This window comes from Erithacus rubecula (genome assembly GCF_903797595.1).
Source record: "Erithacus rubecula genome assembly, chromosome: 2".
In the NCBI taxonomy this organism is placed as follows: Eukaryota; Metazoa; Chordata; class Aves; order Passeriformes; family Muscicapidae; genus Erithacus; species Erithacus rubecula.
In genome coordinates, this window is record NC_136685.1 from 25,445,368 (window position 1) to 25,471,486 (window position 26,119).

At 35.2% G+C, this 26,119-nt stretch overlaps 1 protein-coding gene across 1 annotated transcript in view; it reads right to left on the reverse strand.

Annotated features, from left to right (window-relative positions):
- EYS (eyes shut homolog) overlaps positions 1-26,119 on the reverse strand; it is a gene marked incomplete at its 5' end in the record, with an annotated part of 591,920 nt that overhangs the window by 186,855 nt on the left and 378,946 nt on the right. Inside the window, one exon of the mRNA XM_079298292.1 lies at positions 20,365-20,477. Within this exon, the coding sequence (XP_079154418.1) occupies positions 20,365-20,477 (113 nt within the window). The remainder of the gene's footprint in view (positions 1-20,364; positions 20,478-26,119) is intronic.

Genomic DNA, 26,119 nt, shown 5'->3' on the forward strand with positions numbered 1-26,119 from the left:
TGTGCTGCCAGTTCAGCCCTGCACCAAGGCAGTGACCAGGGCCATGAGAGCTGTTCAGCCTGAAGAAAGGATGGCTCCAGGGAATCTGGTCAATCTGTGAAAACACCTGAGGGAGAAGGGAAGGCAAAGGATGGAAACAGATGCCAGGTTGTCCTGGTGGCCAGGACACAATGGACACAAACTGAAATGTAAGAAATCCCACCAAAATATAAGAGAGCTCTTTTTTTTATTATTATTTTTTATTTTTATTTTTTTTTAAGGGTGATCTATATATAATGGACTTCAAGCTGAGATCTGCAAAGAGAGCAGGCTTTTCCCCCAGGTAATTCATTATCAGGCTGATGGCAGATGTGTGTACAGAAGCACTCTGACATTTCCCATGAAGCAGGTTGATGAGACAAACAATGGCACAGGAGTCCCCATGATATGATAACATCTCCACTGCCTATATCTTCTGGTACTTATGCACTTAACATTTTATTACTGGAGTAATGGATTTAGCCTTATCTGATATGAGTGAGATAAGGCAGTTTGTATTTTTATCTTGTCAATAAAGTAGTTTGTGCTGGGAAGCAACTGCTTTTATTTGCAGTTTTCTTCAGTGGAAAAGTGTGCATCTGCCATTTTTCTTAGGTTGTGACAGAACACTATTTTAAGTGTGTATTTTAGGATTTGGAGCCAAAATAAAGATTTTTCAAGAGCATTAGCATGCATGGTATAATATAATTTTGAAATTTATGGAACTGAAAACAACTGCACTTCATGGAAATGTTGGTTTAAACAGGAATAAATACCTAGTACCTTGAATTTAACTTGGCAAAGATTAATAAAGCCTTTTGCAGGCTATTCATTTCACTGTTCACAACCATGTTAAGCAGAGTACTTTAAATGGTATCTCACTGATTTCAGTGAATCCACAGAGCTGTATTTCTCTGCAATTACCCTCCTGGAGATACCATTAACATCACTCAAAACAGTAATTGTGAAAACAATTCCAGTGTTTACCAGATATGGATTGTTTATATTCTGCAGTTTATAAGTTAATCTGATTTGTTCACTTATCACAATTTTTGTTTTAGTTGGAAGTGCTGGGGGTCAGTTTTCCTAATGGAGATGATATATGCTCAGGCATATCTCTTAAAAAATTAAATTTTCAGTGTATGTTCCAGACTGTGAGCCCAGCTTCCCCCTCCTACGGGTCACAACATTTGGTAGCAGAACTCAGTGATACTGTAGTTGCAGCTTTCCATTAAAAAAATCTCAACTGGAATAACATCATTATTTGCAACTGCTTTTGCACACACAGAATCTCATTTAATGGTGCAACCTCTTAGCAATGCAAATAATATATTCAATATACAATGCAGCCAAGGATGTGAGAATGAAATTAACAGATAGAATGAAGTGGGTGAAAGCTCTATTTACAAATACGAAGAAAGAATTTAAACTCCAGGATGCATAGCAGTGCCAGATATGGGAAGAAATGCCAGTTACAGACAGATGAAAGTGAAAAGAGAAGAAGGAAATGCATGTTCTAAGACATATTCCTGTTGTTTCCTCTAAAGTGTATTTTACCTTTCTAAACATGACATTTAAGTGAGTGTTCTTTAGATGATGCTTGAAAAACACCTTTAGTCCCTAAGTTAGGACAATTGTTAAACCAATGATTTTGCTAAAATTAAAGAATTGAATTTCTGTACCAAATCCAGCCATCTTTTTACTTGGTTAGCTTGAAGAAATAAGGGAGCATTGAATCTTTCAGTTGTTCACACTGATCTTTACTTAAGCATAAAACATTACGTGTACCAACGATCCAACATTAAACTCAAAAAAAAAAGGAAAGAGGTCAAACTATGGAGTACTGAGTGGACCAGTGTGCAAATCTTGCACTTTCTGAAGTTTAAACAAATCTCAAATTATGTGTGAACTTCAGCTTTCTCTTTTGCATTTAGTCAATAATCACAGTTGGAAAACCTCTTACCAGTTTCATCTTAGCTGCTATTCAGAAAAAGAGCGCTTGAAAGCCCTAAGCACTGCATCTTTTTGTTGATTTCTGCAACTAGTTTTGTTTCTCAAAACTGATGGTTCTGAAAGGAAATAAAAACTTTCTCTCTTTGAAGTTTTTTTCAGCAGATGAAAAATGTTTTGTTTTTAACATGACACTGTACTTGTCCTTCTGCAAAGGTTCTGCAAAAATTAGAATATAAGCATTCTGTTCTAGTCCTAAATGGCTGAGTAAATTGTACCGGACAGACGTTCCTGTAAGAGGTGCTATGACAACTATCTCACAAATCAATTCCAGAATGGAGTCACTACTCTTTACCAAAGATTCTATCTAAGTTCAAGCAGAAAAGATTTTCTTCTACCTCATTGATGCCATCTATAATTTAGACTCCAAAATGCATGATTTACCTATGCAATATTATAGCACAATGTGTCTGTGAGGAATAAAGGAGAAGCACTTCTGGATCCTGAATATGCAATTGATTTTCTAAGCAATAGTTAATTCAGGCAAGACTTTTGCCTTGTAATTTTTGGGGCTGCAGTTGCCAAACTTTGGTCTTTGCCCACAGTGAATATTCTCCAGATGGGTAGTGCCTTGCTTTGACAAGAAAAAACACTGAAAATGCTTAAAGAGATATACTTTAAAAAACAAACAAACAAACAAACAAAAAAAAAACATCAGGAAAATACAAATCTCTACTCAGGTAAATATTCTAGCCCAAGGGATGGGGAACCAAATGTGAACACTTTTCCTTTATCCATTCAACACAGTCAGTGTTTATTCCATGCAGGACAGAACAGACAAATGGGCTGCTTTGGGGAGTTCTTACAGCACTTCTGGAAGGTGTTTATTACTACACCAAGCTAAGGACAGAATTGAAGTCAAGAATCTGATAAACCAGAAGAGTGCTCTTATCACTGATCTGAGTAATAAAATCCGCAAGAAAGGAATGCACCAACACTGGACCTGTCTTTTACAGTGTCATCTCAACTTCCTCTGGGAGTATTTAGGAGGCATTGTTCTCCCTGAGATACACTTATTAAAAAAAGGCACTCTCAGATCCTAAGAAGAGTTAAGAGGACTCTTAAGAGAATCAAGATTCTTCCAGAAGTGAATGGCGGGCTGGAAATTCAATGTGCCCTGATTACATTAAAGTGCAGTTTTGAGAGTTTGTTTTTAGAGGTCTCACATGAGAATAGTTTAGGCCTTGAAATAATTTTACAGATTGATTGCCTTATTTCTTTCAGGATTAGTTTCCCCATGAGTTGAAAACAGTCCTTACCCACTTAATAGAAGTAGAGGAGATCTCTATTTGTGGTTTTGACTGGGATAGAGTTACAGTAGCAACTGTAGGTCTGTGTTTTGGATTTGTAGTGAGAACCGTGCTGGTAATATAGGAATGTTTTAGTTACTCCACACAGTGTTTGCACACAGTCAAGACCTTTCCTGCTCCTCACCCTACCTCACCAGAGAGCAGGATGGCAGTGTACAAGGAGCTGGAAGGGCACACAGCCCGATCCCAGCTGCCCAAAGGGACACCCCATTGTGTCATGATCAGCATATAAAGCCGGGTGAAGAAGAAGGAACACTTGGAATGATGGCATTTGTCTTCCCAAGTCAGTGTTGCAAGTGATGGAGCATGACTGAACCTCCACCTGCCTGTGGGAAGTGGTGAATTAATTCCTTGTTTTGCTTTCCTTGCCCATAGCTTTAACTTTACCTATTAAACTGTCTTTATCTCCACTCACAAGTTTTCTTACTTATACCTTTTGATTCTCTCCCCCATCCCACCAGGGAGGACTGAACAAGTGGCTGAGTGGGGGATAGTTGTCATCTGGGGCTAAACCATGACATTTCATAAATACTAATTAAGATTCCTAGATAGAAAGCATTTTTCTGTTCAATGACTGTGTTACTGGAGGTAAATAGGAATTTTAAAAAGCAGTCAGTATCACACATTATAGAAATTAACATAAAAGCTGTCGTGAAAGCAAGATGAGAATGATATGTAAAAATTATTAGTACAGAAAGAGTTAAAAATGCAGAGTACTGTTATGTATAATCTAGTCTTTCTTCCAGACTTAATTTCTAATTATATCTTAATGCTGGAGAATGGCTGACATGCATAAACACAAACATCATTTATTCATCAGTAATTTGGCATTTAATTAAAATATTACTGCATTCTCATTGACTGCATAAGAAAGAGTGCTGTAAATATGACAGGTCAAAAAATCCCTTTAATATTAAACGAGAGAAGGAAAAAAATACAGTACTTGAAACATCCTAAATAGAATTTTACAAGGTAAAAGATAAGGAACTAAAATAATAGGCCTTATGGGTTTTTTGTTTTGTTTGTTTTCCTGGGAGGAAGGAATGATTTTATAATAAAGAGCATGATAGATGAGAGTAAACAACACCCCATAGTTAAACTGATGAGACTAGAGCTGTTACCTAGGTGTTTATCTCATGCAGTCCCATGTGCCCTCAGTTTCCCCATGCCCTGTTAGGTTTCCACTTTCACTTCTAGCAAGGAAGTTGCTTATCTGGGAAGCTCGAGTTAAAGTCATGTTGATTCACACTGAGCTGCTGTCTGTAGTGATTGGTCTTGGCTGTTACCAGCCATGGTCCCTGCACATCCCCTGGTGCTCATCTCCTGCACCTCTCTTTTCTTCAGTACCCTCCCCCAGTTCCAGGATCTGTCTTCCAGCCAGGAGGTTTAACTTCTTTCCTGGTGAACCTTCAGTCATCTGGGACATCAACAATTAGCAAAAAAACCCCTAATGGTTAATGATGGAGAGTGGCTTGGTGAGCTCTTCTGTCACTTGTCTCAGTGCCCTTGGGTGAATCCCATCTGGCCCATCAGACTTCAAAGTGCCTAAGTGGCTCAGCAGGTCACTAATTGCTTCCTCCTGGATTACAGGGGGTCTATTCTGCACCTACCAGCTCAGGCAGCTGGTTGCCCTGAGGACAACTGGTCTTTCTGTTAAAAGTACCTTCTGAAGTAAAGATGGAGTTAAATACCTCAGCCTTTTTTTCAGTGACAGTGTTCTCCTCCAAGGAAATGGAAATTTTCCTTGGCCCTCCTTTTGCTGCTAATGTATTTATGAAAACACTTTTTATTATCTTTCACAGCAGTGGTCAGATTGAATTCTAGTGGAGCTTTTGCCTCTCTAATTTTCTCTCTACATGACCTAATGATATCCTTTTACTCTTCCTGAGTTGCCTGCCCCTTCTTCTAAAGGTCCTAAACTGTCTTTTTTGTCCTGAGGTCCTGTGAAAGCTCCCTGTTCAGCCAGGCCACCCCTCTTCCCCACGGGCTTTTCCTTTGGCACATAAGGTTAACCTCCTCTTTGTTATTAAAGAAGACCACTTTGTTATTAAAGACTGTTTTCTAAGGGACTTTCTGAAGTGGGATACTGAAGAGACACCCAAAGTCCACCCTCTGTAAGTCCAAGGTAGAAGTTCAGTTGATCTCCTTGCCTATTTCACTGGGAATTGAAAACTCTCCCATTTCATGGCTGCTGTGCCCCAGACAGCCTCCGACCACCAACAGACTCTCTGTGCACAAATCCAGTGTGAGATCAGCCTCCTAAATGATGCTTTTATCTCATGTCACGTTATTAGCTGCAGGCTTCAGGGTCTGCTACTGTTGTCTGGTCTAGACATTGTCAAAGTGTACAGCCACACATACTGATTGAAGTGGGAGGCTTCTCTTTAAGAATTAAAAAGTTCAGTTTCACATTCATATGTGTGTCCTTTTATCTGCTGGCTGCTATTGTTTAAAATTTAATATCTTTTTTTCCCTACAGCAATATCATATTTTAGCATGTGCCAGTGTAAGATGCAATGCTGGTAAATGACTTTCCCTTCTTGGAATGACTGTAAGGGTACATTAAACAATGTTATGCTTTTACTAGTGGGATGCTCCTAAAGGAAGAATATTAAATGCTGGCATAAGTAATATTTAACTTTCATGCAATTGGAAAACTATTTGAATTTTGGCCCAAATGTGGTTTTGTAAGGAGCACACTGACTTTACCTGAGATTGAGCAAATACTGTGACTATGGTGTTGAGAGCACCAAGGAGAACCATCAATAACAAAGTAATTAAGAAGTTTGTTACTTATGACCTCATGTTCAATCTCTTTCTGATTCCTAATTCTCCAAGGCATCAAAATGCCACCCAATATAGTAGTTTTCCTCCTAAATATTTGCAGAAATTTCATCTACAAATAAAACTCTAGGACAGAATTCACTTTGTCAAACATTATCTGCCTAAAAGCTTCAAAAATTGCCTGAGCTGACCACCACGGTTGTCCCTGTAGGCAATCTTTGTGCAGGGAGAGGCATCTCCAGCTCATCACATTCTAAGAAAAGCAACCAACTTTCTCCATTAACTCAGGATGGTGCTAAATAAAAAAATTGTGATAAGTGAGGAAAAATTCCTACTTCTGTTCACTCTGTCACACTTAAAATCACTTGTGTTTTGACTATACATCTCAAACTACTTTTATGTATTGAAAACATTACTTAAAAGCATTTCCTATAAATCATAAATTTTCCTTTACAGCAAAGAATGGAGCTTACCTTACCTTTTTATAACCTAATCTTTCTAACACTTTAAGCTGCTTAAATTTGAAATTAAGAGACCACTGTTACTTTAACATGTGTAACAGAATGTGACTCTAACTTAGGAAAATCTTAAAATGTGGAGAGATAGTAACAAGCAACCTTATCAAGACTGAGAAGTTTTATTTTTAGTGCAAAGAACTGGAAGAAAAAACAACAGTCCACAAACAAGAAATAAGGAAACTCCACATGTCTTGTCAGCAGATTTCTGTCTTTCCTTCCAACATGTGAGCAATATTCAAGACTGCATTGGGACTAAGATCAAGTGCAGCAGAAGAAAATGCCACTGCTCTGCATTAAACTATTCACTTTTGATTAAGATTGTGAATAATTAAGGAATAGTTAAGGAGTTGACTTGCCTCGATGTGGATTATTTGACAGAAAAATGTTATAAACATGTGGATTATTCACACCCTTCCATCTTCCTATAGACCCAAAGGTTGTGAGAGGGCAAGATCATAGTGAGGTAGAAAACACAAAAACCCAAAACTATTTAATGTTGAAATTATCAGGTGGTCATGCTGTTCCAGGGTAACATTGGAAGTTTTAGATATTTTGCATCCATTGATCCTAACAGCTTTTGTTAATCTTAAACACTGTCACTGATGGTTTGGGTACTCAGATATGACTTGGCAATAGGCAACACCACTTGCAAAACAATTGGTCTTTCCAACTACAAAACAAGTCTCAAAACAAGAGTGGAAAAGAAAATTGAGGCAAAACTGGGAGATTATTCTCAGTGACAGAGAATGCTTCTCATTTTTACCTTCAAGGTAAGCTATATTTTTTCAGCCATTCTTTCTTGAGTACCTTTAAATCATGAACGGGAACTACATTTAAATAATTGATATTAGTGATTTAAGAGGGTCATTGTATCAAAGCAGGTCAGTTTTAATAATATCAGCCAAATGCTCATCAACATATCAACAACACAACTCTATGAATGCAGTCAGGAGGTTAAAAGATGTAAGATGTATGTGCAAAATACATGTGTGGTTTGCTTACTTTCTTAATTAAAAAAATAATACTTGGTTTCCTTGTGAAAAATTTAGACAACTCATTTAGCAATCAAGACTTAAAATATATAAGCTCTAGATTTAAATAATGAAAAAAACCCCCACCAAGGCAAGTAGGTTGTGCTTTGCCATTTGCAAAGGGCATAAGAGGTACAAATATACCTTTTAATGTAACACATAATAATTTTATCCAATCAATCTATTTTGATAAAAATCTTTCAAAGGTTGCAGGGCCATACTCCCAAAAGAGAGAATTTACCTTACTCTATGATATAAAGTTATTCTGAGGGGAAAAAGTATTTATTGTAAGTAAAACTAATCTCACTTTTGACCAGAACTTTGTCCCCAATTAAGAATCCTGAGTGCTGCCAGATTTCTTTCATATACTTTAATTCAGTCAAGAATACTTTATATCTTCTGGTTTATGAAATTAATTTTATAATTGATAAATGCTGGAAGCCAGCTACTGATGTCACACTTGTGTTTATAGTGCCCAGAAGAGATTTAATCTTTTCCTATCATTTCCATACAATACTTACTCAATTTTATAACATCAGTGAACTATGTTAGACAGTTAGTTCTGAGAAATTAATGCATTTTCAATTGACTAATGTAATTTGGCCTCCAGCCTTCATCCTTACAGATGTAAAAATTTCACATTATATCTTGCTATTTAAATATGGATTTTTTTGGCAGTTAAGGAATGCCAAGTCACTTTTTTATTGTCAAGTAGGACTGTGTGTGGGTTCTAGCAGTGCAGCATCATCTCCTATCTACCTCTTAATTTTAGCATGTGCTTAGAGAGGGGAAAAATGGAGAAATTTGGCTTCAGAAAAACTGGTCAGAAGCACATATATCTTAACAAATTAATGCATTGCATAGAGACAGCTGTTTTCTTAAAATTAATCTTATTTATGTTCGTGTCCTCTTTTTGGCCCTGTTGGCAATTTTAACAACTCATGATTTTATAAGCTGAAAGCCTTCCTTCTGCACATTCATAGATAAATTACCTTAGATTTCTGCTATTGCCAACCATTACTTCACTGAAACTTCAGAGTTTCAAAGAAATCTCTATACCCATAACTATGACTAGAAATTTGCCAATGACTTTGGAAGTATGTGTGTAAGAGCTAAATGAGAGGAAACAAATCTGAAACTAATCTTTGTATTATATATTCAATTTTGAACAAATTTTCAAAAATATGCATGAAAATGCACAAATTCCTGCAGTTTAGCACAGATGAAGCAGCATTTCTCTATTCTCTGAACATTCCACACGTTACACGAATTGGTCTCCTGAGAGTCAGAATTTCTTTTTAAAAATAATTATTTATTTTAAAATTTACACATATATTCTGAATTTCTTATGCTTCTGGTTTCTGCTTTTCATATGCCAGTGTATTTGAAAGTTAAAAAAGGGACTCTTTATTCTCACAAATATATCAAGGTCTGTCTTGAATTTTAGGCTACATTTCTGAAGAATTTTTTCTTTACCTCAGAGCTGTGATTTTACTTTTAAAGAAGGAAGGAGAAAAAAGGAAAGGATACAACAGGATTTAAAGCTGTTCTTTTTCAGAATAGTTATTTCCATGAAGATCAATAGTGTTGGGTTTTTTTAAACTGTTATACTGGTGTTTTAAGGCTGCAGGGGGCACTGATGCACTGTTTATCTACAGTACTGCAGAGCAAGAGTCAGACAGAATATGATTAAACAGTCTTGCAGGTTACAGATTCAGAAAATAACATATAAACTATTTAAAATCAATTAAGGTCTTTAGAAATTAGGTGATTACAAAATATTTATATGAATTTTGGAGGGAGATTTATGTTTCTTTTACTGGTTAATATATTTGTTTTTCTGCTGCAATCCAGTAGTTGTGGAGATAAGATTGTTTTAACTTTACAACCAAGGTCCTTTGAAGGATGATATATCTCTCTAGTCTTGCATTACTTAATATTACAACCTTAAACAAACAATTCCTATCCTGCACAGAAAATAAAATTTTGCTTAGCAGCTCTCCAGAGAAGCCCATTTATTCACTGAAGATAATAACTTCCTCATATATTAATCAGCCAATATATATACTACCTGATTCACCAAGTCATTTAAGTAAGAATTTATTAGAATAAGAGCTAATTATATTTTTAAAGAAATAACTACATATTACTTCAGCTTATTTAATATTTTATATTATAGGACCTAGGAGTGAAGGCATCTAAGATGCAGAGATTTCTTGGTAATAAGAATATAACACAATTTATGACTCAGCAACACACATCAGATATGCAGCCATGTCTCACCATGTCTTTTGCATTTATTCTTTGCTGCTTATTTATTCTTTAATTCCTTTCTACACATAACTGCTTTTTTTTTTTTTTTTTTTTTTTTTTTTTTTTTTTTTTAAATGCAGGTTACATTAGTTCAATCTCTTCTGTTCATCTCAGATTTCAGCCCTTCCTGCATTTACAGCTCTACTAAGTTATGGCTGCCTGGAGAACTCTTTTTAGAAAGTCATGAAGTATAATCTCAACAAAACAACACAGGAAGAAGCTACCACTTCAATTGGTGGTTTGTACTGATTATCATCATTTATACTACAGCTATTTTGGGGGGTTATTACCAATCCAGATCTTTAGTTACAGCTTTCAGCCATTGGTTCTAACATGCTGGTCTCTGCTGAGCTAAAGAAACCTTCTCTGCATCCTGTGCTTCTCTTCATTAAACAAGTGTGTTACATTTGTATACACCAAAATCCCCACAGCCATACTTCAGCAAAAAAACCTGAGACACTGAATTACTAAAGTATCTTTCTGCATCCCTTTTTATAAAAAATATCTCCAATTTCTTTGAGGGTTATTGAATTATATCTTTAATCTTTTATGGTTTCTAGGTTCTGCTACATTGCACATCAGGACACAATGAAATACAGTACAACCAATATCACAATCAATAGTATACACAGAAAGGAAATTGTCTTCCTCCTTTCTTGCTCACACACAGAGAAATAACATTTATCATTTTTCTCCAGAAGCTTACATTGAGTTGCTTGTCTAATTATCTAAAAGTAACTCTTCAGGACATCACTCTCCCTTTCTGGATTGTCCTGTTTAAAATAATTCAGATATGAAGATTTGTACAAAATTAATTTCAAAAAAGTTATTAATATTGACTTTTTTCAGGATTTTCAACTAAATCTGCAATGTTTTCACAATTTTAGATGAGCTTTATTTTAATTTAAATACCTTTTATTAAGTTAAATGCATGTTAATATATCAAATTTTGATTTATAGGTTCACAATACATAACATTGTAAAGAATACATTTTTTATTTGAAAAATATATAAGGGACATCTTAAAAGAAACCCCTGTTTTTAAAATTTTGATTCTTGATAATTTGAATTGATAGATTTGAAATAAACAATTGCTATAAGGAGTGCTCTGCCAAAGAGAAGTTCAAGTAGACTTTTTAATTATGGAAAATACACAAAGCAGTGGATTGGATTATTTGTAATGGATTTTATTTTCTATAAAATCACACAAGGTTTTGTCTTTGTTAAACGAACACTTTATGAGTCACAAAGTCCATGGTCTATTCACCAATACAGTGAAGGACGTAGAATGGATACCAGCAGAATCCTGCCAGACAGAATAAAACTGAACTTCCAAACTTTTCTCTTGTCATTCCAGCTGTGAACAGTTGAAGGCAACTCTGAAGATTTCTTATTACTTCTGTATAAAATTTTAAAGTCAAAGAGAAAGTATTATACCAATTCAAGTTTGCAGTAGGCAAATTATTTCTTTGAGTGTGACTTTCATTCTCACTGATTCTGTCTAATGTGCCTCTCTTCACAATGCAGTCTGGTATGATACCAGGAGCAACTACAGCTCCATTATGAGGCACTTTCTACACATAACTCGGAAGTCATGGAAACCTGCTCCAAAGTTTAATTATTTCTGAGTATATTACAAAAACACCTCTCCATTTCCACGTTTCTGTAATTGGAATGACAGCAAATTCTAGCACTGAAGTTAAGTGTGGCTGTAGTTCAATAGAGAAAGCATGCAAGATAATTTCTTTTCCATTTGATTATTTTTAGATGATTCATCCTCTTATATACTTAGCTTTTCTTAACCACTGCTCCTAATAGATGTAAGACTAGATATATAGGGAAATATTCTAAAAGCAAGATTTTGTCAAACCATGCACACACATATCTTTAAAACCAAGTTTTAGCTGGGCAGAACAAAACTGGGATTATTTTTGCTATTTTAAGTAGTGGAAGAAAATTATTTTATTATTCACATATCTGTCTGGCTAGAAGCCCAAGTAATTATTTTACAAAGCTGTTGAACCCCACCACTTGATGTCTTGTGTCACTGAGATAACTTTTCTTAAGAATTAGGCTAAAGTTTTCAAAGATTATTTCAATGGCTGTGATGCATTATATTATTAATACTGTGAAAAACATATATAGAAACGTTTTAAGAACTTTGAAAAATGGCTTTAAATTTAGCTTCTGTTCTGTGAATCTGTGCAAGTTTTGCAGGAAATTTAGTATGTTCTCAACCTTTTTGTTTTATTTCTTGGAAATGCCTTCTATTTTCACATTAATAATATTATTTTGTTTTTGGTGGAAGCTGTGCTGTAATCTAAAATGAAAAAGTTACATTAATTAATGAAAAATAGATAAAAAATATATAAAGATAATAAATCTTTAAAATATATTTTCTTGTGCATTTCTATGCTTTTGGCCATGCCCTCCTATTAGACCAGGCAACACAAAGCCTGGTTAAACCTGGTCTTGAAAATTCCAGAGATGGGGCATCCACAACTTCTCTGGGCAACCTGTTATAGTGCCTCACCACCCTCACAGAAAAAGAATTTTTTCCTAACACTGAATCTAAATCTTCAATTTAAAGTAAATCCTTCTTATCACTACATGCCCTAATAAAAAGTCCCTCCCCAGCCTTCTTAGAAGCACCCTTCAGGTACTGGAGGGTCCAGTAAGGTCTTCCCAGAGCCCTCCCTTCTCCAGGCTGAACAGACCCAACTCTCTCCACCTGTCTTCACAGGAGAGATGCTCCCATGATCAGCTTAGTGGCCTCCCTTGGATAATTTCAAATGGGTCCATGTAGCTCTTATGTTGGCACCCCAGAGCTGGCAGCAGTACTGTGAACAAATTTGTTCTATACTATGAGTGTTCTGCTGCAAGTGACCCACTGTGGTCCCTCCCAGACTCAACCATCCTGTGTTTCTGTAAATTTGCAGTTCTGTGACACATGAAGGCACCAGTTTATATGCAACAGCTTAGCATTTGAGGTGAAAGAAGCTTTAAAAATTCCATTAGTAAATTTATTAGTCTAGAGTAAGAATCACCAGTAGCTGGAGTCATTAAATATTATATAAATGAACAAAACTAGGTGTGACCAGAGTTCAAAAGCACTTCATCAGTGGAGCATTTTTTAAAATAAATTAAATCAAGGACTTATAAAATAATGATGTACACATGAGCAGTAGTAGAAAGACAATTTTAAAATTGTCTTTTAATTTCATTAAAAAGAAAACACCTGTGAATCATATTCACAAAAATATTTCTTTTTCTCACATCTGTCAGAGTGTTTTCCAAAATATTTAATGATGTTATTTATCTTGAGTAACACGCTGTCTCAAGCATTGTATGCATATATCAACAAATGCAAATGCCTCCTTGATAAAAATGACAGAAAAAAATGCATGGTATCCTTTAATACTTGCCTTAGTTTCCATGCAAGTACCTGGCAATTTCAGCAGAAATCACACAATCTCATTATAATTGTTCATTACAGACACACGCTAATGGACAGTAACTGCCACTGAAGTCTATTGATAGAATTAAGAAACAATTTTATTTTGGTATAATGCATGTGCCTAAAGTTTCAGAGGGATAATTAAGGTCAAGATAAACATCACCAAGTACTATTATTAATGTAGAAATCAAGAGTTTTCCTAAAGAAGATTAATAATAGTTTTGTGGTATGCTGATGAGAGACAATCTTTTGCAGAAACCAACATAGAAATATAATGTTTACAAACACACATTATCTCACCTGCATATATTTGACACATGGATTTATCTAATATCCATCAGAAACAATTTTCACAGCATATTTCAAAAGATTAAGATAAAGGGCTTGTATAATATTTTACAGTGATTTTGTGGATTTATAACAGTAGGGAAAATTACATCTGTCACTTTTTTTCTTTTTTTTTTTTTTTTTGTTTTTTTTTGTTTTGTTTTGTTTTTATGTTTTGTTTTTTAACACTGAAATCTCTCACTGAAAATTCATTCTCTGAACAGAAATGCCAGAAGAGGAAGAAAAGGTAACACAAGAAGAGAATTTATGTATGCACAGAGAGCAGAAAGGAAATTGTACAGGATGGCAAAACTCACAAAGGAAAAGAAAATATTACAAATAAATGCAAAAGATGAGGGAAATCAAGATGGGCAAATCAAGTAAAGGAATGAAAGCACATGAAAACAACCCAGGCTCTGGGAATGGTGTAAGAGGCAAACACACAGAAAAGTTATCAGCCAGCAAAAGCAATATATAAGAGAGGGAAAAAGTAACAAAATAAATGCATAAGGAAGATCAAATTCCTGTTATCACTCTCTATGTTAGAATTGTACAGAAATGGTATTAACATAATATCAAGCATCATGTATGTGGTGAATACCAATGAATTATATTTCTGGAACTTTATCTTCAGTTCTGTATCTCACAAACATTCAGGCCTATCTCCATATTAACCACAGAAAACTCATATAAGTTGAATAAATAAAACTAAGTAGTGTCAGCTTTCTTCATTTAATAATTTTCTTTTGTAATGTTGATGGGCACTGCATATTTTTTTTTGTGCATTTCAGAATTAAGCACACAACTTTAAATTGTTAAGGAGAAAATAAAAATGCAAGTATGTAAGAATTGAGATGTTGGAATGTAAGAATTAAACTGGTAGTTTCTCACATATAAGAGAAGCCCAATGGTTTTTATAAGATCATGCATTTATTAGTAAACTAAGATGTAAGTGGAAAGAAGAGCTGATGGTTGAAACTCTATGATCTCTCCTTCAATTTTGAGCCAGCTTGGATGTTTGATGGACTTTAAATTTTTCCATTTAGGTGGATTCATACGAAGAAACTCTTCAAGCCAACCTGAGTTTTCTATGGACTCTTAGGATGCCAACATAAAAAGTAACAGTAGGACTTTCACAACTGACTGAAAAATAACTTCCAGCAGATGAACTTTCCCCTTTTTAAAGTATGTAGCTTGTTCCAATGACAGAAGTCAAACACCTTCAGATGCCTGGTGCCAGATGCTCTGAGTTGAGATATTTTATAATATATTGAAAAACACTAAGTTACACAGTGGAAAAAATGCTGAGAAATTGCACAGGAGACTGACAAAGGTGTTGTGGTCTCTGGAGATTTTTGTAAAAATATCACAGAATACTAAAGAATGGAAAAGGGAATATTCACACATAAGGAAGGAGAGTTGGAGCTTGTTGGAAAGTGCATGAGTGCATGAGTGAGGGGAAAGTGGAACTGAGGGCTTACTGAAGACTTGTAGAGCTCTCCAAAATGTATTAAAAGCTCCTGAGAAAATTGCCATATATTAGGAAGCCCCTCTTGATGGAATGGAACTTGGGTAATGCACTTTCAAGAGTCTCTTTCCAAAATGCAAATAACAATCAGAGTTTTTGCTGAAATAAAGCTCAGCTTCAGCTTGGAAACACATATGAAGATAAATTAATAAGAAAGCAAAATATTTTAAAACTTCTACCACAATTGTGTCCAATGGGCAGTAATGAAGAACTTAGCTTATTAGCTCATCTCTGAGAGTCCAATTCACTGTTGCACATTCGCATCCATCAGTAATACATCTCATAGGAAAACAGTATTTTTCTGTTTCATAGATAGGATTTTTTAATGAAAAACAGGACTTGGATAGGTGTGTATGTGTATATGTATATGTATATGTATATTTCCTCTGTGTGTGTGTTTGGAACCTTTGAATTTAGTACATGCAGTAAACTCTTGCAGTAAACTCTTACAGCAATATACAGCAGTCATAGCTCCCAGACACTAAAACAGAAACAAACTGCAGTAAACACCAGCTTTTAATACCAGGACTCAAAGTTTCATTTATATCTGTCATCTGAACTCTATCTGGAAGTGATAGTCATTTATCCTGCAAATCTATTCCAGTAACATTTTCTCAAACACTTGAAGAAGCTGTATATTGCATTAACACATCACAAGTATCTTCCCTCAGAAGAAGTGAAAAATAAAAGAGTTTTCATTTCTTAAAAATGTTATCAGAGATCCATTATTTTTAATTGTCCCTCTATTACTACTATTGGTTGTTCTATAATCTCTTTCAAAATTGCCTATATATTCATAACTCTGAGACAGGTATAATTTAAAGAGAATCATAAACTAAGATTTGACAAGACTTACATAACTATATAGTCTAGCATAATTTTAGAAAACTGACTATTGGAGGAATCTTTATAATTGATATGATTCCATTAGAAACTCTCTTGGAAGCCAAAGCTGCAGAGCTCAGACACTTCATGGCTGTCAGTCTGCTCTCAGAGGGTCAGGCTCCTCCTGCCCATACCATTATTCTGCCTTTTCCTGTTTCACCTTGGTTACATTTAATGGCAGGAATGTATGAGCCCATCATTGACAATGAGCCCTCAGTGCAGTACATCCCTCCTGCCCACTCTCTGTCCTTGTGGTATCATATAATAGTTTATCTATGAACTCCATGCTTAAACAGTGATGCACGTGAATAGCAGAAGGATCTGGGCCAGAGAAACTGAGTTAAAGCCTCATGTCTGAAACCTCAGTGTTTCTGAGCATACATAGAAATCCTGCATTTTTCAGAATGGTAAGCTTTATTGTAAGTTTTTGGTCTTTGATCATATCCAATTGCATGGTGCTACCTATATCATTCATCTGCCTGAATTTAAGCAGAATTTAATAACTGCTTCTAAAACTACTTAAAAGGTAATTTCCATGTTGCCCCCATCTCCAATTCAGTTCTACCAAGCTAAAATAATTCTGTCTTCCTTGTGGTGTATGACATTTACATTAAAATATATGAATTTTAAAGGAACAGATAGCATTCTTGCCATAATATATTTAGCATTTTCGACAGTAGATAGTCAGATATGTGTGCCAAGGAAACTAGTATTATGGTGCAAATTTTTTACATTTCTTAATTCTGAATAGTTTTAAACAGTAATGTAAATCTCTGAGATAAGGAACAGGCAGTATATAATATCCTACAAAAGGTACTGTCTTGTCCTGACATAGTGATTTCAATAGTTTTGAAAAGGTTAATGAATTATCTCTAAAATATGTTTTTGAAAGCTCTCTATATTCCTTGCCCATATTAGATCATCCTCTGAGTATTTTAAAATACAAATAGATCCAGTTAGAAAGATGGCAGAACACATTTGAGTAAATTTCAATCCTATGAAAAAATCATAACCTTAAAATTTACTTACAAACCCATACATTTTAAGAAGTGTCAGTGTGTCCACAATAATGAAGTAATCCATGCAGCTGGGTCACCAAGAAGGACAAAACCCAGCAGGATAATGGAATGCCACTAGAGCATGCTAAATATGTAAAAGCAAGGTATTCACAAGGATTGCAAGTCTACAAATAGGTGATGACATGTAGAAGGTCAATTAAAGTCAAATTACCACAGTAAGAACAGAAACAGTGCCACTGAGTGACAAACACAGGGATGTTGAAGAAGAAATTGGATTGCTCTGTCTGCCACTCTGTAGAGTTCTCTGCTACTATTAGGCAGCTCCAACTGTAGCAATACTGCATCTATAGAACCATATAAATTCTGAAAATAAAATATAAATGACACAATCTAGTAGTCCCTTGCTACTCATTTTTGCAAAGTATAATCCCTTATTGTCCTGTTTTAACAACTTTCTTCAGTTATTTCCTCCTTCCTTATCAAAAGCAATCCATCTTCCCCAGAAGCCTGTCTGGCAAAAGGGGAACGACAGCTGAACTTCGTAGGTGCTTTTAGGGAAGCAGACTATATTGAAGGACTGATGGTGTCAAAATGAATGTGAGTTTTACCTAAAGTGAAAAGCAACAATGATGTTAGCTGCCAGGTATGAGCAGCAATGAAATTCGTGTGTCACAGGGCAGGAATGAGTAAGAAGATTGTCTGACAGGCTCCCAGGCAGTCCATTTCTACTGACTTCCCACCAAGAGAAATTCAGAATAATTTCAATTATCTGTTGAAATTAATCTGAATTTCAACTGACTAAGTACAGCCATTTCCATTGTTGAAATTCAGCTTTTCCTAAACAGGAATAACTGTTATTTGGACCAGGATGGTGCCAGGTCTGTGTGGATTTCATGGGGCTGGCCATTGTTAGGCTCATCTGCAGCATTCTGAAGAAGCAGGGAGGTAAAAGGAACATGTTACTTAGCACAGAGGACTGAGAAGGCCCAGCACTCTCAACATCCTTCTATGTACAAGATTATATCCACAGTTTATCTACACAGAGTCTTGTCACTTTACTCACTTAATCAGTAATATATTCACAATAAATATTTGCAAGAAACAGTCCTAGACTGTAGTCCCTGAGTTCTGATTCAAATAAACCACCCTCTAATGTCTGTATTATGCCATGTTTGTGTGCTAATTAACTATGAAGGGAAGTACCAGAATCAATACAAGATTCAATGAATCTTGGTAGATATTTCTATAGATTAAAATGTAACAGATAACACAGTTTTCTATACTAATAAAAATTTTAAAGGAACAAAGCTTTTTTGCTTTTTTGCAAGCCACCGCTTTCAGAAGTATATCTCTCTCTATGTTATATACACAGATTGGACAAAGCTGTTCTCATTGCTTTTTTTGCTTGTTGAAGGATGTTGATACTTAATGTAGCAGTTATATAAAGTGTTCAATAGGAAAAAATGTAAAAAAGAATTGTGTCAAAAAGTTCAAGGTTGTAAGCACTTGTATCAATGAAAGTATTATTAAGGAGAATGAAAGAAAGTAGAAAATATGGTAATAGTCCTGATTTTTAAATTATCCCATTTTTACTTAGTAGTTTAAAAAGCATAACTACCTCTTACCTATGATTTAGGACATCAAAGCTCTAATGAATATGCAAAATGGAGAAAAATTTCCTAATCTAGTAACCAGAGGAGACAGAAGAGATTGTTTATGACTTTTTTCACCAGGATTGTTAAAAGTTTATACATGAATGAAAGACATGAAGTAGCTTCCTCATTTGCTTTCAACCTTATGAATTTCTGTTTTGCAGAGGCATAATTTCACAGACAAGAGTACATACCCTCATTTTGAAGGACACCATAGATCTGACTAGGAAATTTTTTGCTGAAACTGTGCAGAAAGACAAGAGAGGAGACATTGTTTCTTTCTTATTTGGGGTTTATCACAAGAGAGGCCAGGGTTTTCTTTTTTGTGCAGGATTTAGAACCACAACCAGTTCTTAAATACACTTAGAGAACATATTGCAAACAAAATGCTTAGGGATACTTGAAAGGTGCAAAGATTTATTTCTTCATCAAGTTTGGACATGGAGATGATGCTGAGCTGTTGTTCTAAATAAAAATGGCGGCAGGTCTCTGCAGGGATAACAAACTCAATTTTGTGTTCAGAGTATGTTTTACTGGCAAAAGCTTAGATACCTGGGTCTTAGGGTGGGAAGTTCATTATACAGTGGGTTTACACTCTTTTTTGTGACTCTGAGTGAGATGTGTGTTCATTAAGGGATTAGTGGTGAAGCTGAGTGCAGAGTTCAGGTCTCACAGATCTTTAGTTAATGATCTAGAGGGTTACCACCAGCTTTGGAGGATAGTGTTTAAGCAATCATGTGAACATTAATTGACCTATTCTGTAAATTCTAGGGGGAAAATGTCACATGTAAAAAGCTATATATAATGTCCTCTGTGAATCTAGGACATGTACATCCTGTGACTGAAATTACATTCTCTTCTGAATGACTTCATTATCTACAAATGCAATTCACCTCTGTTTTCCTTTACTTTTCACTTTTCCCTGTTCAAACTTAGCATATTCCAGAATAGAATCCCAATCTACACCACTGTCCCTGTATGGTCTTTTATTTCAATCAATGCATGACCAATAGCAATGTGAACATGCAAAACTGAAATCAATTGGGGTTTTTAAATGTATTCAGAAGCAATACTTGCCATCATTTTTCACAATCTCTTGTAGAGAAAATGTGGCACCATTTTTGTAACAAGATTAATGGTAGCCACAAAGTCATGAGTAAAACACAACCAGCACATCTCCCCACTTCCCAATCCTGTATTTTCCTGCAGATCATCTTTCCTAGTACACTGCTTCAGCATTCAGGGTGTGACAACTCACCCTAAATAAGCTGTCAAGCTTAATTGAACCCTGCAAAGAATAAAATCTTCCATAAAGAAAATGCTTTAAAAGCACAAAAGAAAGCAAGATTTTTTTTTTTTCTCTAGGTGTTTCTTTCTTTTCTTTCCTTTTTTTTTTTTTTTTTTCTGTAACCATTGTTGAAATTATTTAAAATGGTCACCCTGTGTAAGGAAGAAAGCAAAATCAGCACAAACAATATCTTATAATTTGGAAAGGCACAGAGGGCAGTTTACCTGCAATTGTCAACATTTCTTCTTCCTACAGCGTTAGAGAAGTTGAAAGGGCCGATGTTATTGATTTCTATGACTTTTATGCAGCCAGTAAAATTGTAGACAGGTCCAGAAATCTACAAAGGAAAAAATACACACAATTCTTTAGCCTCTTGTCATTGTGATCAAGGTATTTATTTTTGTATGGAGGAATACAGGTCATAGTGAATGGTAAATAACGAAGATTTGAAATTTCTAAGTTTATTACTTCCCTGTTCAAAAGATTTCTAGTACCATTAATCATGTTTCAAAGATGCCTAAGGACCTACTAAAAATGGGAATCACTGCAGGGGCACTGAAAACACAGAGAACAGTAAGTTGGTATACACTACCAAGGACCCATTTTTAAAAATGAAGTCAGGTTTAGACAGTTGCAGAAAGAAAAATAAAAATATCTTGAGGAACAATTTGCTGAAAGCATAATGGAAAGAATTAAATGCTTTTTAAAGCCCAGCAGGAGCATTAAGCCTGCCAGAAAAGCTTTAGGGCTAATAGACCAGCCAGCTATAAAGGGAATGATCAAAGAGACAAGGCTCTAGCAGGAAATGTAAATGACTCACCAAATCAAAATTTAATGAAGAGCAGTTCTGGGAGGTTCCCATGACAGAACCCCTTTTTAGTTGGGGTACATCAGAAATCTGTCTCAAAATGAATTACTACTAGAAAATGTTTTTTAAAAAAACCAAAAGTGAGCGGTGACAAAAAAAGGAAAAAGATCAAGCAGTGTTTGCTTGGGATTCTTATGGGAAATTACTGTGGTTGTCACTTAAAATGGCATCCAAACTATGGGAATGGTAGACATGGATTTTTTGGGAGAGGGAAGGGGGCTTATGTTTTCACTTTGTGTGATTTTGAAAATGGGGACAAGACTAGGCCATGGGAGAACACACTGCAATCTACAGATCTGTTAGCCCCAATTCAGGACAAAGATTATGAATTACACTAAAGAACACAATTAACATATATGTAAATAAATGCAATGTATGGGGGAATAGTTGAGAGAGTTTCTGAAAAGGGAAATTGTAACTCACAGGAGGAACACTGACTATGTGAGGAAGGATGCCTTGGCACATAGTCTTTGATTTCTAAAGCATTTTAACAAGTTTCTGTGTTAAAAGATTCTAAAGCAACTCAGTCCCCCTGGGACAACAAGGAAGGCCTTGAATAAATTAGAAGAGTGGTTAAAACAGAAGCAGAAAAAATGTGACTAAATGGTGAAGTTCCTCAATAGGCAGAGTCCCTAGAAATTCTCTCTGCAAGTCTGTATTAGGATCTGTGGTCTTCAATGTATTTAAGTGACTCACTATTTTCTGTATTACTAAGGATAGCAAAAAGTCCTGAAAGCAGGATTTCACAAGGTGCAAAATTGTCACAGTATTCAAAATGATAAGATATGCAAGGATCATGATATATATGAGAGTTTCTCAGCAGAGTAACTGTACAGACCAGGAATCTTCTGTCAGGAAAATTCAGTGTCAATAAAGGACAAAACAGATTAGTGTGCAGATGAATAAACAATTTTCAGTTTCTCTAAATACAGAATCAAAAGGACATGAAATGGCATAAATCCATGTGAAGATGAAAGCAAGGTAAGGGGTTTGCTTTTCATACAACTAAAAAAAAAAAGTGTGGAACTCTTCCATAGTGTGTTGTGGATGGTACAAGTGTAGATGGGGGTTAAAAATCAATCACACTAAAGGGGAAGAAGAGCTGTCTTCCTCCCAGCAGACAGATAGGCTGCACAAGTACAATATGGTTGCAGCAAGGAAAATTGCTTTTCTGTGCACTGCTGAAGCACGCTGGAACATAACACAGCATGCCATGCCATACACTATAAACAGAATGAACTGGCCTTCCAGCCCATGGGAGGGCTCGAAGAGATCACTAACAGTTTATTTCCTTAGAAGCAAAGGCTTACAGGAAGTTAAGACTTTAAAAGAGACACATTATTGAACTGCAACAATGTGGAAAGTTATGTAATCATCTATAAGGTGGAGGTTAAAGTCAACAAAGTTCAGGTGCGGCAAAGGGAGGATGGTTTCTCTGTGGAACAAACACAGAGGGTTACAGTGAAGCTTCCTGGAACTTTAGAAAACCAAAAAACCTCATCCAAGAACTGGAGTGAACACCCTCCTCCAAGTTAACTTTTACATTAAGAAAAAAACGGCTATTTGATATACCACAGGGGCTGGAAGAGGTTATTCATATGGATTACAGAAAATAGAACATTCTTTCTCTTCCTCCTTTGCAAGCCACTCTGGCCTGGAAATAAGCATGATGGAATGCCCAGATGGACATACACTCAGCAGCCTGCTTTTGCTGCCATCATCATAATAACATATACCAGGTAATCTTTGAAAATATCTTGTCCTACTAAGCTTCACATTTTAATTTTTATATGAGATGCTTGTCATTTTTTCCTCCTGCCTTTTATAAATAGTAAATAAAATAATTTTCAAATTAACATGATGCAGGATCTGTTATAAATGTATTATGAACACTGGCAGAAATGGCCACAGGATTCTGAGCTGGAAACTACATGGGACCTGTAACATTGTTTCCCAAATATGAACAGTTGAGCAGTGTTTTAATACTGGCTGCATAAATCAACTTGTTAAGGCTGTGCTCCTTTTTTTTCTCCCTGACCCTCATATGATTGTCTCAGTCATACCATGCATGTGTTTCAACAAAAGCCCTCCTTCTCAGGATTGCAAAAATGGACAACCAAAAAAACCCACAAATACATCAATAAATGCAAAGGGCAGATACAATACGATTTTATAAAAGCTACTGTGCCAAGTTCATCCAAAACTCTGGTATAAGGAAAATTCACTATGTCAACCTATGGTCCATTTTGCCCACTGGAGAGAAAATTAGTCACTTGGTTTGGAAATCAACATTTAGCTGTATATTTTCCCAAACACTATAATGGTGAATATTTTAACAACATGGTTTCCTTCCCCTCACTACTGGCTGGCCTTCTAATAATTCCTCTTACTTTGATGTGTACATAATTTGAAGGTAATACATTCCTCTAAAACAATCTTAAAATTATCAATTCTTTGTTTTTTAGCTATAATTACATTTTAAACATTTTGGTCAACTACTTGCGTTTGTTCTGCTATACAATCTATACAAAACACCAATATCTTAAAGATATATAGGTATAAGAGCTATTGATATATATAATCAAAACAAACTGGCTTTTATTCTTCTGTTTTTGAGAACAGATACCTTTTGTGTTTAGCAGAATATTAAAATGTAGATTTTACATGTAGCTGAGTTCCCTTCCATTTACAAAAATACATTAATATGCTGACAAACTGTAACATTTAAATTGCCTGAAAATGTCAGGGCCAGAGCAACACCAGAAATTTAGTTTAATAAAATTCACTATTCACAACCTATTCAGATATGTTTGACATATAGCAACCATGCTCTTTAAACGCCCTTTATACTTGACAAAAATGAGTACAGATACTTACCTTGTAGGAAAAGTTCACACATCTATGCCTAATCATTTATTAACATCCCTTACTGACTAGCCCAAATTAAGCTGCTGCTAGATAGAATTAACCTAGAATGGGCTCCTAATGAAGTGAACTTACATGCTGTCAATTCACTGCAGATTCATAAATAATATAATGAGGTTTCGGTTTATGATCTGAGCATTTATTTGAAAAGTATGATTAACTGGAAAGAAAACAAAGCATAGCACAATCTTTCCTCATTTGTCTTCACTCAAGATAAATTTTACATATCTTTAAAAGTCTCACTATAGATAGTACAGTGTACAAGTATACACTATTTGTTAGCCTTTCCAATCTGTGTGATTCCAGAAACATGTCTGATTTTGGAATCTGATTAGTAGAACTCTCTTCAATAGACTACAAAACTTTTAAAATGCAATATTTTAAACCTTAAAAAAAAAATACCAAAAATCCCTCAGGTGGACATTTTTGAATACTCTAATAAAATTTAAACTTGTATTTACTAAAACAATGGTGAGCCATTTGGAAATTAATAACTCAAAAAACCCCACAACTTAGATAACAGCTTCTTTAGTCCCCTTTTATTTCCTGCTAGAGATTAGAATCATATGAAGCAGTCACCATGAAGTCTGAAATTAAGCAAGCCATAAACTCACCTCTGTATTCTCTTTAAATTTGCCATAAAAATTTCACTAACCATCTCAGTTGCAAGCTGCTTGAAATCTACTGTAAATAAACTTCAATACCAAGCCCACTAAAGAAAAATATGAAAATCAAAGCCAATATTTAAAAACCCCCTAAAATCCCACATCTAAATCCTTGGGTTGTGATGGTGATTCATTCCCCCAAAGAAGAATTTTGAATTTTTTCTTTAAAAATGTAACTTTAAAACCCATGTTCCTCTCTTAGATCTTAAATTACATACAACACAAAATAGAAATATACAGACTATCAAATTAGCAACAAGACAATCAGAATGGACTTAACCCAATAAGACATTATTCTGCCTTTGTATTTCACTTACTGAACACTGAAAATTGCCTGCATTCAAGGCATCATGCTTTATATGGCACGTGTATTTTATTTAAACCCCAAAGTTTTCAAGACTCAAAAATCAACTTTAGTGAGGCAGACATCACCTTGTTGAAAAATGTTTCTTGCTGATTTAATTTTTTAAAAAAATCAATTAAAAAATTAAACATTATTCATTTTATCTGTGGTAGTTCAAGCAAAATGGACAAACCTTGTGTGGTTAATTTTCAAAGCCACTAATGAGAAAAATGCACCTCCCTTTGAGAAGTCTTGCTGAAGTAGACAGTAGGAGGGGACTGTATGTCTTTGATGTATCTATATTGTTCATCACTTCCTAATATTTGCTTTCAATAACATTTTCCATATTCAGTTCAGATTTTCAACCACAAGCACTTTTATTGTTAGATAACAGAGTATAAGCCAAAGAGTTTAATGACATTTCAAAATGTGTAGGAAAATGAAAAGTAATATTAGCTTTCAAACACAAGTAATAAAAGAAAACACTTAAAATATGGGAGAAGGAATATTGCTTCAGCTTCTGTCCTGGTACCAGTATAGAAATGGGAAGGCAAAATGGGAATACATACTGTTAAAATTGCCTACATGCTATCATATCAATGATTTGGGTGAAACACAAATAAACTGAAATTTTCTCCATCCTGACTAATACTAACTATGAAATGAAATACTGTGTAAACCTATACATAACAACAAAGTTTCATTCAATTTATATTTTAATATAATAGATTTTACACTGATATTGTGATTCTGAGCCAACCATCCCAAAATAATTTTAATTAAGTTATATTCACACAACTAAAAAGCAGTTCAAGAGGTAAGTGAAATCCAGATTTTTTTTCATCTAACTACCTCTACTGAATTTTTTAGAGATTTTACTGTTATTACCCTGAATCTGCTTTTGTTGTACCTGCCATGGATATTGAATCCTATCGCTAGAATTTCACGAAACAAGAATGGTAAAGCATAATCATAAAGGCAGAAGTGGGGGAGAAAATAAATCCCCAAACTGCTTAGGGTGCTAAAGGTTTATATTTCTGCTCCTCATGTCTCATTTTCTCTAGCCACTCAAATCAGGGGTTACAAAACAATCCTGACAGTTCTGCTGTCCAGCAAGTTCCTCCAGTCTCCTGTAGAGCAGGTAACTGAGACTATCCTCTCACCGGGTCTGAACTGGC